General features: G+C 35.5%; 1 protein-coding gene across 13 annotated transcripts in view; it reads right to left on the reverse strand.

Moving 5' to 3' along the window:
* LOC101896609 (uncharacterized) overlaps nt 1-13,771 on the reverse strand; it is a 96,127-nt gene that overhangs the window by 64,293 nt on the left and 18,063 nt on the right. For all 13 annotated transcript variants that reach the window (XM_011297545.3, XM_005191403.4, XM_011297549.3 and 10 more), the window contains exons 3-4: nt 521-677; nt 242-408 (exon numbers count right to left, since the gene is read on the reverse strand). In XM_011297545.3, the coding sequence (XP_011295847.1) occupies nt 242-408; nt 521-677 (324 nt within the window). The remainder of the gene's footprint in view (nt 1-241; nt 409-520; nt 678-13,771) is intronic.

Consider the following 13,771-nt stretch of genomic DNA (forward strand, 5'->3'; position numbering starts at 1 on the left):
AGGCCCGTTCTACTGCTTATCTAAACTGTGTATTTTAGTCACGTTTGCTATTTGCTTTTAACTCTACTAAAACTCTTAAAGAAACTGCAACAGCTTAAAAACGATTTCTTCATTTCCACTTCTTTTTTTTTTTGGTGGAAATTGAAAACCTCATGAAAAATAATTATTCTTTTCTCAAGAACCAAAAAAATAATCTTTACAAATAACACAACAAAAAAGAAATGAAACATAAAATACTCACAGAATAGCACAGCTACAAAGTCGGTGTCTTCGATGATTTTCAGCAAAATCTTGGCATTGACTTCTTCAATGCGGTCGGGCAGATCCATGGCCTCCAAGGAGGTGAGGAAATCGAGTACACCCTCTTCATCCATCAAATCGCCATCGTAGATAATTGGTTCTTTTTCCCTGTAAATTTGGATGCGAATTTGTGTGTGAAAAATTGGGTATTCGATTCAGTATGGTCATAATGAAGGGGTCCAAGTGACACATAGTCTGCTCGGCATCGATTTATTATTACCTGAAATATGTCAGTGCTGGGAAATTCTTGATGCCGTATTGTTTGGCTAAACGTTTGTCGTTGATTTTAACGAAATCCACACCGAATGAATCAGTGTCATCGTCGATTTTTTCGAGTTCGGCTAACACTTTGTCACAAGTAACACAGCTTCGTGCATCTGTAAAGAAACAAAATATGATGATGGGTTAGAAAATATTGGAAAGGAATAAAATGGGTATTTTTGTGAAAAAAAAATATTTAAAAACAAAATAAAATTGGGTGATTTCAAAATATTTTATAAGTTTAAAGAATCAACTATTGATGGCATTTATTATCAGTCTCTCAAGACCCTCAGGAGTGGAGAGAATCGTAGTAGTTTTTGGAGTTAAAAAAAAATTATCACTGATTATACGCATCGAAAATTATTTTTGATGAAATGTTGACTTTAAAGCATCTAAAGCATCAAGTAACGCTGGCTTGGAAACGACACCCTTCGAGTGAAAAAATTAGGCTCCCAAAGATCAAAAATAAACTGGAGATGATGGTTAACAATTAAAATTGGAGTATAGAAATCAAAGACCCTCAGCCACATGGCTACAGAGAGAACATATCATTTGATACCTCCAAAACGTGTCTCAACGAAATATCGGTTTTATATACTAGGTCTCTTTGAACCAAACTCGTTTTAGGATATTTGGAGTCGATCGGGGGTGACCATCCGACCATCTATCTGCCTTTTTATCTGGATGATACGGGCGATAACTCTCAATGGGAGTATCCAATTTGATCCAAACTTGGTCCATCCTAATATTATTATCAAACTAAGATCGAGTTCGAGATGGGCAATATCGGTGAGAAAATTGACAATATTGTCCCTATCAAGTGCCTCTCCCACAAAGGGTGCACATTTTGAACAATTATAACACTTATAAAATGTGTCTTTAAATTTTTCGCATTCAAATATTGCTACATATACAAGATCTGTTATGAAGAAAGGATAGAACGGTCTACTCCTTCTGGCACCTCCTCCATAGGGGGTCAAAATATGGTATTACCATAAAGCTCGTAAAACGCGAAATGAGTATCCGATTTATTTCAAGTTCGGTGCATCTGAATAACAACTTAAGACCAGGTGTAAAATGAAATATATCGGTCCACCCCTTCTGGTACCTCCCCCACAAATGGTCAACATTTCGAATAACCAAAAAGATCGTTAAAACAAATTGAGCATCCAAATCTCTTTAAATTTCACACATCCTAATATTTCTACTAAAACAATATCTGGTGTGAAAATTAAATCTATAGGACCATTATTTCTGGTACTTCCTCAAAAACGGGTCAGAACTGGAATTACCAAAACTCTCATAAAATGAGAGTTTAATTTTAATCTTCACTCATTCCAATATTTTTACCAACACAAGATCAGGTATGAATGGAATGACCCACTTTTTCTGATACCTTCCCTACAAGAGGTCAATATTTTTGATAAACATCCGATTCTTTTCAAATTTTACGTATCGCACATATCTATTACCATAAGATCTGGTGTGAAAATATATCGACCCACTACTTCTGGTACATCCCCGCGCGGGTCTACATTTTTGAATAACAAAAACCTCATGAAACACTCATCAGTCTCTCTTCAAATTTCGCACTTCCCGATATTGTTACTAATACAAGATCTGGTGTGGGATGATAGATATCGGCCCATCTTTCTGGTACCTCCTCCACAAAGAGTCACAATTTTTAGTATTTTTATCTCTCATAATTTGCAAAACAAAGGTCCGATTTTTTTCAAACTTTGCATATCGAACTATTTCTCTCAAGCAGAGCCCTGATATGAATGTGGAGTTAATCGGACCACTCATTCTCGTACCTCTTTAACAAAAGATTAAATTTTTGATTAAAAATTGTTGGAATAAAATTGAAAATAAATTTTCGATTTTCTTTAAATTTTGAAAATCTCTATATTTTTCAGTAAAATTAAACATTTGGGTCCACTATATCTGGCATATTTCAAAAGTATCCAAAAATTATTACATATCTCATATAAAGTGAAGGAAGTATTCGATATAGTCCAAATCTGGCATATTGTAATATTTATATCAGACTTACATCATATGCGAAATGGATAATATTAGCCGATTCCTTCGGAGTCTCTCCCATAAAGATTCAACTTTTTGAATAATCATAACGCAAGCCAAAATATATTTATGTAGTGGAATATTGGCTGAGGGTATAAATCTGTCGACAAAATCGAGTGATAAAAGACGTTTTTACGAACCGAAGTCGGATAGCGTTTTTAGCACGATTTTTCAAAGATCTCTCTGAGCAATCGAAATTCCTTTTTATTTTTGAAGAGACCCCTCAGAGTAATAGAATTTGTTTTTGTAAAAGTATTTGTCAAGACTTTTTGAAGAAGAAGGCGTGGAATTTTTCCAGATTTTTTTTTTAAATTTAAATAAAAAAAAATAATAAAAAATAAAATGACTCTTAAACACGAATTTTCTAGAGCCTCAATTTAAAAAAAAAATATATCCTTGAAAGCAAACAACATTCTTTTCTAAGAATATTTTTTTTTAATTTCACTTCAGAGAAATGAAAATAGTTTAGGTTAAGAACATTTTTTCACAAAACTTCAGAGCAATGCAATTGGATTGTGAGGATATTTTTAAAGGCCTTTCGTGGCTATCCACATGCTTGTTGAGAAAAAAATCATAAACGTGTATGTTGTAGGAATATCTTTAAAAAACCCCCCAGATTGGTGGGAAATAATTTTTTAAATATTTTTAAGCTTTTTTTAAATTTTATACATTCTTCTGAAATCTAGTAAAAGCTTGAGTATATTGAAACTAAGGTTTTCTCTTGAAAACTGTAGGCTGCCATGAAATGCCTAGTGCTTTCAGGAGTATTAAATAGTTTCGAAACTAAAAAAATCCTAATATTCTTAACTCGTTTGTATCTTGTGTTCTATAACAATAAAATATAAAAATATCTATGAATAAATTATTACTGAATACACAAAGCTATTAAATGCTATTTCCTCTCAATTAAAAATAATTGTCTCATCATCTAGGTTTAGTCACAAATACCAGGTAACCGATAGCTACCAAAATATTTCGCCGACTTATAAACGGAAATTGTTTTGCCATGATTCTCGGAAAGGAAGACAATAAAAATACACATTTATGAGCCACCTGACGGTGACCAACGACCACATGCAAAAAACCCCGACAGATATATGAGAAATTAATTGATGAATGACGCCTCTGACAGAATTCCTGGTCGCTTGAATCAGAAACGACCGAATGTGGTTGGTGGCCAACGTTTGTGGCACAGTGGGCGCCTTAACAAGTCCGCCATGGCTAACGTCTGGTGGCACAGCATGAAGACATCAACATCGTCATCTTCATCATCGGCCTCAGAATGAATTGCAAGAACTGCCACAGCAACAATGCCACAGCAACTACGATTCTCTGTTTCAAATTTTCTATGAATGAATTTTCTCAACATTTTTTTGTCTGTTTGTTTCGTTATTATTAATTGCTTGTATTCATTAATATTATTTAATTTCGTTTATTTTTTGCATTTCTTTTCGTTATATATGTGTTTGAGTGATGCTTTATCTTCCGGTTTTCCCTTTTTGCCTCAGTTGGCTGGCTTGTTGTTGTCATCGGCGGCGGCGGCGGCCTTATTACGAAACAGTGAAAACCACTGAGGTGTGAAAGTGAATCAAAAATCAGTGTTTGTCACCCCAGCAAAAGCAACAGTTCGAAATGGTTGGTTAGAACCCCGTACAAAAACAACAAGAGCGACACCAACAACAATACCAACAAAAGCACCCCGCATTGTCAATGATCAAAAACTTGTTGATTTTGTTTGGCTTTGTTTTTGTTTAATTCATAAAAACGGTTTTTGGGTTTCTGGTATGGATGTGGGTATGGATGGATGGATGAAGGATGGAATGGGATGGGTAGCATTCATTGTGAATGATGGCGACCGATATGGATTCGGTGGTGTTGTCATTCAGGCGGCATCAGCTACCACAATTATTTTAATGTATTTTTTTACTTTTAACGGATGTGTGATATTTGGGCTTAGCCGAATGTTTGACACGCTACAGTATTGGGGCGTATGGAAAATTTATAAGTCTGCCTTTATTCTGAAATTTTGTTTATCTGTTTATACCTCTGGCAACAACTCATCTTTCTGAGATGTCAGAAGAAAGTTCCCCAGAAAATTGCAATCTACTTGGTTGAGGGTTTTTTTTTATTCTTAGCCTTATGGCTAGAGAGGGTATATTTCCTTAGGTTTCCAAAATGTGAACCAATGAAATTATAGCTTAGGCGATTTTGGATTAAATCCGAATCAGGACATGCGGAGCCGATAGTAATAGCCTTACTTTAGTCAGGTTGGATTTGATTCTGCTGCCTTTTTGAGGAGAACATCCGATTTGGTTTAAACTCTGCACATCGTAAGATTTTTGACAAACTACGATTGCGTGCCTAGGTGGGGCTTGTCGCTCCACTTTATATTTTTTCGTCATAAAAGTTCTAAATTATTTTTTTTAAATGCGTCTGCCACTTCCTCAGCAGAAGTACATTTTAAAATTTTAGATTCGTTTCAACACTTCGTGTTAGCTCGTATCAGTACTCAAAACTCACAATTCCGTTAGACAAATATTTTTTATTAAAGCTTCATAAATTTTACTAAGTTTTCAGAATTTTAAGATTTTATATATTATTCAGGTTTTTCCTTTTTGGAAGAAATAATAGGAACATTTTTAACTTTTACTCAAAAAAAAAAATCTTCAAAATTTTTTATTTCGAAGTCTACGGGGGAGAATATTTACTAATGGACCCACTTCCAATTTTTCTGTTCATAACTATATCAACGTCTTTAACACTAGACACCAACAGTGGTCTCAAATAAAATTCCAGAATTTCAGCACTATGTCTTCATCCTATACCAAATTTAGTAACATTTAGTACGCATTACTAAAACAATCTATATTTCTCCATTCCAATCATCAACAGTGATTCAAAATTAATATCATTTAGTACCTCTGAAACAATTCTGGTACGCAAAACCACCAGCAGATCTCAACAGCGGATACCAACAGAGACCTCAATACCAAATTTGGTAACATTAGTACTTTTCGAACAATTATAGTAAATATTTTCAAAACCACCTCTATATCTTAACCACAGGATTCCATATTTATGCCTTAACCCAATACAAAATTTAGTACTTTCCTTTCCTAACTTTCGATTATAGTACACATTTCAAAAACCACCTCCATACCTCAATTCCAGATACCAACGGAGACCTCAATACCAACTTTGGGAATTCCAGTTCTATCCTTTCACCCAATACCAAATTTAGTATTATTTAGTACTTTTCGTACAAATATAGGAGGCAATTCCAAACCATCGTCAGATCTCAAACCCAAATACTTCAGTAATTTAAATATCAAATTTCGGGATACGAATTTGGGAGTACAATTGAGTACTTTTCGTACAATTGTAGTACACATTTCCGAAACCACCTTCATATGTCCAGGCTATACATGAAAAGCGACCCTAATACTAAATTTCAAGCACTATCTGATCACCCAATACCATAAATGGTATTTAGTACTTTTCGTGCGATTATAGTACACATTTCCTACCACCTACAAACCGGGACCCCAATACAAAATTTCAAAATTCCAGCTTCATCCGTTCACCCTAGGCTAAAGAGTTCCAATTTTAGTACCATTTAGTACCTTTCTTGCACTTGTAGTACACATTTCCAAAAACCCCTGTTGTATATCAAACTTACTTTCCAACCTTGATTCTCATACCAAATTTCAAGTTTTAAGCTCTATCTCTTCACATAATGCCACATGGTATCATTTTAGAAATTTAGTACCACATAAGAAATTTTCGTGACCTTAAAATTCGAATTTCCAAGAACCCGTTGGTACATCTATCCTGCACTCTATCAGTAACTCTCAGTCGAAATTTCAAGCTGATTCCGTTTGTCCAAACAGAGAATTGAATTTTTATTACATTTTAATACTTTTCGTACGCTTTTTGTACGAATTTCCAAAAACCCAACCTTATAAGATGCCTACGCACCAAAACTGATCTTCGTGCAAAGTAAGTATCCGATCTGGTTTAAACTTCTCACATCGCAATTCAATAAAAAACATTGGCCCAATGTGAAAATCGACAGTATCGACTGATTCAGTTTTCTTGGGTCAGCATTTTGAATAATCTTAGCTTTTATGAAATGCGAAATGATTTCTCGATACATCTCGGATCCCAGATCCAGATCCGTCAGGTATCATTTCCGCAAAATAGAAAGTTTTGAAAATAGAATAAAAACTCTTTAAAACTATTTCTTTTCAAACTTTTTATGCTCCAATATTTCTGTAAGTATTAGAGCTTAACAGAGCTGTGAATATGGAACATAGGGTTCACTTGGTATCTCCAAAAAAAAAAAAAAAAAATAAAGACCGAGAAATTGTAATTACCATTTAAAGCAGATCGACTCCATGTCTAATCCCAACACTGCCCATCATAATATTTATATCAAAATTAAGCCAGGTGCAATATGGGTGAAAACATGGGTTCTCTTTTTTTGGTATTTTCCCTCAATTGAAATAAATTTCTGAATTGACTCCATTTAATTAAAAGAAAATTTCGATCGAAACTCTTTAAAAAAATACCCATTTAACCATGAACTCCAACAAATAGCACTGTAGGGTATAATTAAAATCGAAAGGGAAAATTATGTGAATGACATCCAACCACAACAACAACAACAAATATAACGAACGGCAATGCCAAAAACAATCCATTTGATTAATATGCAAATGCAGTCAAGCAAGCAACCAACCAAGCAACACAGGCAAATTTGTTTTGTGTAGAAATCAACAAATCTCTCCCAACCTATTTGCATTGGTTATGCTTAGCACTTATAATTTGTGTTCACACTCACACACACACATACACATTGGTACACTCACACATTGTGAATGTGTTGTCGTTGTTGTTGTTTTCGACTAAATACCTTCATAAGCGATGCGAAATGAATGAGGAACCGAAATAATGCGAATACTGTAAATAAAACATTCGAATAAACATTTAAGCAGGAGCCTAGCTATTGAAAGAGGAATATACATACATACGTATATATGTATTTATAATGCAATGGGGGTAGGGAAGCTGGTGGGGAGGAGCATTTGTAGATGGTGTTTATAATAAATAAAAACATATTTTCTTTTGTATTGTAAATTGCACATACATATGCATGTAGCTACTTTCGCTTGTTGCCAACAGGCTGGCTTATAGGATGTCCCTATTCCTCACATGGCCTCCCTCCCTATCTCTCTTCCCCGATACATTCCCACATGAATATGTATTTGGTTTATTTTTGTTTTTGTTCTTCTTCTTTTTTTTTATTTTTCCTACATATGAATATTTAACCACAAACATATGAATTATGCAGATCGTTATTTCACATTTATTCACACGCACACCACACTCACACACACTGACACAGCTGCACACATATACATGTGAAAACGAAAATTGTGCCTATGTATGTATTTGGTTGTTGAAAATTCATAGGCACACTTCCAACCACCTGAACGAGAACACACGCCTAGGCTACACCCATACATACACATTAACCAATGCCAACATGTGTGACGCTTCCTGTGGCTTGACGCCACGTTTTGACAATTTAAAAATGCAACATTTATTTATTCGCTGTTGTGTTTTTTTCCTCTTCTTCTGTTGGTTTGTTTGATGTTGAGGCTACAACGTGCGAAAAGCTGGACTATTTGTCGTCATTATAGAATTTAAAACACGTAGTTTTGTTGTATGTCCTGCATCACTGTGTGAGTGTGTGTGTGTTGGATGGACATTAATAATTCATGTTGTCCAAAAAGTTGATAACGTAAGTGAGCATTAGTTGCATGTCAGTCTTTTCATTTAATAAATTTAAGACTGAAAAGAAAAAAAGATGGCCCCAGGATTCTGTGTCCATAATAAATGCTTCAGGCAATGTTGGCAACTTATAGAAATACAGAAGATATAACTGGTGATAATTTAATCCTAGTTTGAAAAATGCTGTGTTTTTAGTAGGTTTTTCTTTTTTTGACGGAAATAGGTTTCGAATTCAAGAAAAGATCAAAGTCTGAAGTCGTCTTTTGGCCCCAACCTAGAGAATTTTAACTTTTTCAAAGTTTTTTATCCTTAAACATTTTTTTAAATATTTTTCAATATGCGAAAGTCAAGTTTCAGACCTTTTGAAGTACTGTTCTGCTGAATTATTTAATGCCAGCTCTTAAAGCTCGAAGAAAATTTTCAGTATGATTCCAACGCAAAAGCACTGTTCGATTAGACGCATTTACAATTCTTATCTGATTTCAATTCGACTTTTTCTTCGAAGCCTTCTAAAAATATGCGTATTTGTGTGTATATGTGTAATTGTACCTCGGGAAATATTTTCAGAGGTATCCAACAGGGTTTCAAGCACTGGGAGCCCATTTGGCTGGTAAACCGACACAATTTTTAACTGAATCTTTAAATGTTTGCCAGATATAGGTATCTGCAATTTTTCACAAATGTTTTCTGGTCACAGATTTCGTCATAATTTCATACGTGGACCTATTGATTAAAAAGTATCAGTCGGTTTTGCCGAGAGATGTATTCCCTCAGACAATGTTTTTACATTTCATATCGGACCCAAATGAATATGATATAAATATTGTGACGTGTTAGGACCATGCAGGGTGAGATAAAAAAAACTGCAACAAAGTCAAACGTCATCATTTCTACGTTTTTTTAAATTTTATTGAATGAAAGCAAAAAATGTCGGAAATAGCAACACATTTTAGAATAAGTTAAGATTTGTTCGTATTGGTCACCTTTGGCACGAGTTGTGGCCTTCAAATGGACAATGAAACCGTCACACGCTGCCCGAATGTTGCTCTGCGGTATTTTGGCCCATTCCCGGGGAAGCGCTTGCTTGAAGTGATCGACACTTTGGAATTTGTTAGTGCCAACCTTGCTTTCCAAAATACTCCAAACACAATAGCCCAACGGATTGATATCCGGAGGTTTTGGTGGCCATTGTGCGCTGGAAATGAGCGAGGGAACTCATTTTGTAACCATTCTTGTGTGCCGCATGCTGAGTGCGATGGTACTGAGTCCTGTTGGAAGGTCCAAGGTCTGAGGCCAAAATGTTTGCGTGCCCTCCAGAATATTTTCGCGATAATATTCGGCATTTATTCTGATCCCACGACCATCGGCTTTTATGGCGGCCCACACCATCACCATGGCCGGCGCTTGAGTTTTGGTGGACAACCGAAGGTTTACATTTTCAGCTGACCTCTTTGGCAAGTAAACACGATCATTTTGTTTGTTTGCCATTTGCTGGACAACGAATGTTTTCTCATCGAAGAAGGAGAAAATTAAATTCGGCAGTTCACCACTTTCGGCCAAGCGAAGCAACTCTTTAGCTCTTTTGAGTCTATTTTCTTTCTGTTGCGGTGTAAGTTCTTGCACTTTTTGGAATTTCAATGGTTTTAACCCGAGCTCATTTTTTAATATATGCCGAATGGAATATTGCGATTTGTTTAGCTCACGAGCCACTTTTCGGCCACTGCGACGCGGATTTCGATCAAGTCGCTTCTTTACTTCTCGAACCATTTCTGCTGATGTTGCTGTTTTCTCCCCTCCGTTTCCTTGACTTCGGGCTACGCTGGTACTAGACACAATAGATTTATTCACATTTAAATGCTGGAGTGCTCCAACGATAGCCACTTGTGGTTTTCCAGCCAAATATAAAGAAATCACACTATCACGCTTGAATTCCATCACGAATAACTTTTTTTCTGGAAAATACTCACCAAAATGCTTTTGTATGCTTGTAAATAATATAATGAGCTGTTACTGGAATAATTTTAACAGCTATCGGACGCGTGACTGAGAAATGACAGCAGTCTGAAGTTGGTTGCAGTTTTTTCACCTCACCCTGTAATGTTATTGTCAAGTTCATAATCGACTCCAATATGGACTAAATTACTGCATTTATTAGATGCCTTTTATATTTATTCGCATATATTTATGTCGCATTAAAAAACACATCTGCATGGATAAATGCATTTCTGAACATTATATGATATATTTCGTCTGTCTGTCGGGCTGGCTCGCATGGTAATTCTTAAGAAGATCCGCGTCTTCGCCAATATAAATCCCGCAGAAATACAATTATTTTTTAACGCATATCGCATATTCCTAAAAACTCATGTCTAGCAGTATTTGTTTTATCTTCCCAATTTTTGTAATTTTTTGGTCTATTTTGTCTTTGGCAGATACTGTTTTCTACAAAACTTTTAGATTGCATCCATCAGTTTCCATTAAAAGAAGAAATTCAACTTCCTCAGAACTAGCTGCTTTTCACTCTACCCCAATCGAACAAAATTTGCCGGGTTCAGGTGGCGTATACGCAACACGTTCGCAATGATGAATGTTATGTATACATCAATCATGATTTAAGCATAGCTCAAATATTCCTCTGCAATGGATAGGGAGTGCAATTTGAAATGCATGAATAAAACCTTTTTACATTTTCACTTCTTCCCCTTACCACGAACATACATTGGCCCATTAAAGTGTACGAACCACCATTAGTTCCAGTGATTTGATTTTAAAACATTTTAGCAGTCACTTGGGAAAAATTCACAATCGTTAAAATTCTCTCAATCATAACATTTCATTTTATGGTAATCTTCGTTTAACTGGCTAGCAAAGGTTTCCTCTCACCAACGCTGCGTTGTGGCCTATACGGATGACTTGCTGGCTGACTGCTTGGCTGCCTGGCTTTTGGCAAAATTATTGGCCAAATGTTTTTGTTTTCGTGGACACTTGTGGTTGGATGGTTGTATCCGATTGCGACCATCACTTTTGTGTGGTATTAAAACTTTAATCCATTATTGATCAATTTAGAGATTTAAACTTAATCTGCCTTAATCTGGGAGCGCAAAGTGTCTTGGAGATTTGTTCGGTTCGGTATGGCAGGCATAGGTTTCCATATGTTTACCTCATGTTTGATGGTATGTGTCTGTCTCTTGTTTCGTGTCTAAGACATGGATTCCCTTCATCCCCGATCTCTCCTACGCCTCCTCCCTCTATTCATTAAATTTTATGTTTATTTAAGACTAGTCGACATTGCCTTGCTTGTTGTAACTGGTGTTTATGTTGTTGCTGGTATTTCTCTCTTTTTTTGGGGGGGGAGGTTGGCATTCCATGCCATACGAATGGCAGCAGAGCAATTTTTATAGGAGTTCCAATCAATTTCTCTTTAAAACAAATCTACAACCCACACGCATACACACTCACACGCACACACAATATTCTTGTCATACATTTGTGGCTTATTCTTGAGTGCGTGTGCTGTTGTTACTTAAGATGTCTGTATGTCGGAATGTTTATTTCTATGTATATATAAGTGTGTAAAAGTGTGTGCTTTAAATTAAGAAATATTTTTTTAAATAGGTTAAGATGAAGCAGGTCCCTTAAGTGTTGTAGTTGTTGGGCTGGGCTGTGTTTTTCATGGTTTTGTTGTTTGTTTTTTTTTTTTTTTCATTTTTCGCCAGTTGTGATTTATTCGCATTAATTAGGGAATAAAAATGTGGCAGGAATGTTTTTAAAACAACTTCTCAATGACCTGAGAGAAAAGATGGTGATTATGGGGCTGATGGTTCTGGCCATGTTGGCTGGTGATGATGATGACGATGATGCTGATGATGAGTAAATCTGTCGACAGTGACGACAATGCCAAGTAAACGAAAATAACATTGTCTGTTTGGTATTTCTTTTCAGTTGAAGAATGTTCTGAAAATGTATTATTTTTTCGGTAATTTTTTAACTGTGCCTGAGTGGGTGGTTGGCAATACGGGGACCATAACAATATCTATTCACGGCTAGTGTCATCATTAATTATGGCTCACAAAACAATCAACATATTTTCATGTGGAGGCTAAGCAGCTTCACACCTAATCTATGTAGGCTTATCGCATCTACTCACACATGTATAGGTATATGTGTATGCAATATGGCGGGACATCATGTGGTATTTTTTAAAATTTTAATTTATTGGCCCCTGTTGAGTTAGTACACCTGAGATATTAATTTTACTGTTTAGCTGTGGGAGGAAAATACGCAGCAGTAAAATTCCTTCAAACTGTGAATCGTTTGGCAGTTGTAATAAATTCTATGGAAATATTTGTTAATTTGTTATAATTAATATTGCCTTTGGGGGCGACAATCAATCTAGAGGCACCTAGGTCCCACACACACGCACATATGTGTATGTGTGTTAACTGGTGTCCGACAAATGTTAAAAAGGAAAGGCTTAATGATTGATCGATGGCGTTGCCTTTCAATCAGTTCGTTTCGGGTTTCCACCAGACATAATTTTGAAAATGAAATACGTAATTGAGATGTTGGCTGAACATTTTTATGATAAGTCATCATTATGTGTGGAGGTCTTTGAATACCCAATATGAGGAATATCTGCAAGTATTACATCGCTCATCGTCATGAGATGTGGTAGCTATACCCATCAGATATATTTAGATTGATGTGTTCTCATTTGTATAGTAAAACATGTATATATATATTATTGTGTGTAAATATATAAAATATGTGTGTGTATGAATAGAGAAGGAAATGAATTGGTTGCTTAAGATACGTAAGTCGTCTCATGCGATAATTGAGCTAAAAATACATTCACATTTTGTATTAATTGAAATGACACTGGGTGAGGCGTTTAATTTTTTAAGAGTTCTTCCAAGTAGCATATACTTGTTTAACTTCATTTTTTGATGTTTCTAGGAAAGGTTTTTTGCAAAGGTAATTCGAAATTTATTCTGAATTATAGAGGGTAATGTTTTCCAAAACGAAACTGATAGCTTTGCGATATTTTCTGATAGCTACCAATATCATGATTTCGTACCGGCCAAGCAAATGGCCACATGGCCTTTTCAGCATTTTGAGATGACAAGCTCTTTAAGTGTCGAACATTTTCGAGTAAATTAGATCCAATATTTTTGGTTCTATGATTTTTGGGGTCTCATTTCCTTAAAAATGCTGGACACTTAAAGAGCTTCATATAAAAAAGCTGACAAAGTGACTATTCTATTCGCCGCTTCTATTGGGTTAATGAAACAAGTGTTTAGTCTCAGATGAATATAGCTTAGAATTCTTGGGA

This window comes from Musca domestica, unplaced genomic scaffold (genome assembly GCF_030504385.1).
Source record: "Musca domestica strain aabys unplaced genomic scaffold, Musca_domestica.polishedcontigs.V.1.1 8, whole genome shotgun sequence".
In the NCBI taxonomy this organism is placed as follows: Eukaryota; Metazoa; Arthropoda; class Insecta; order Diptera; family Muscidae; genus Musca; species Musca domestica.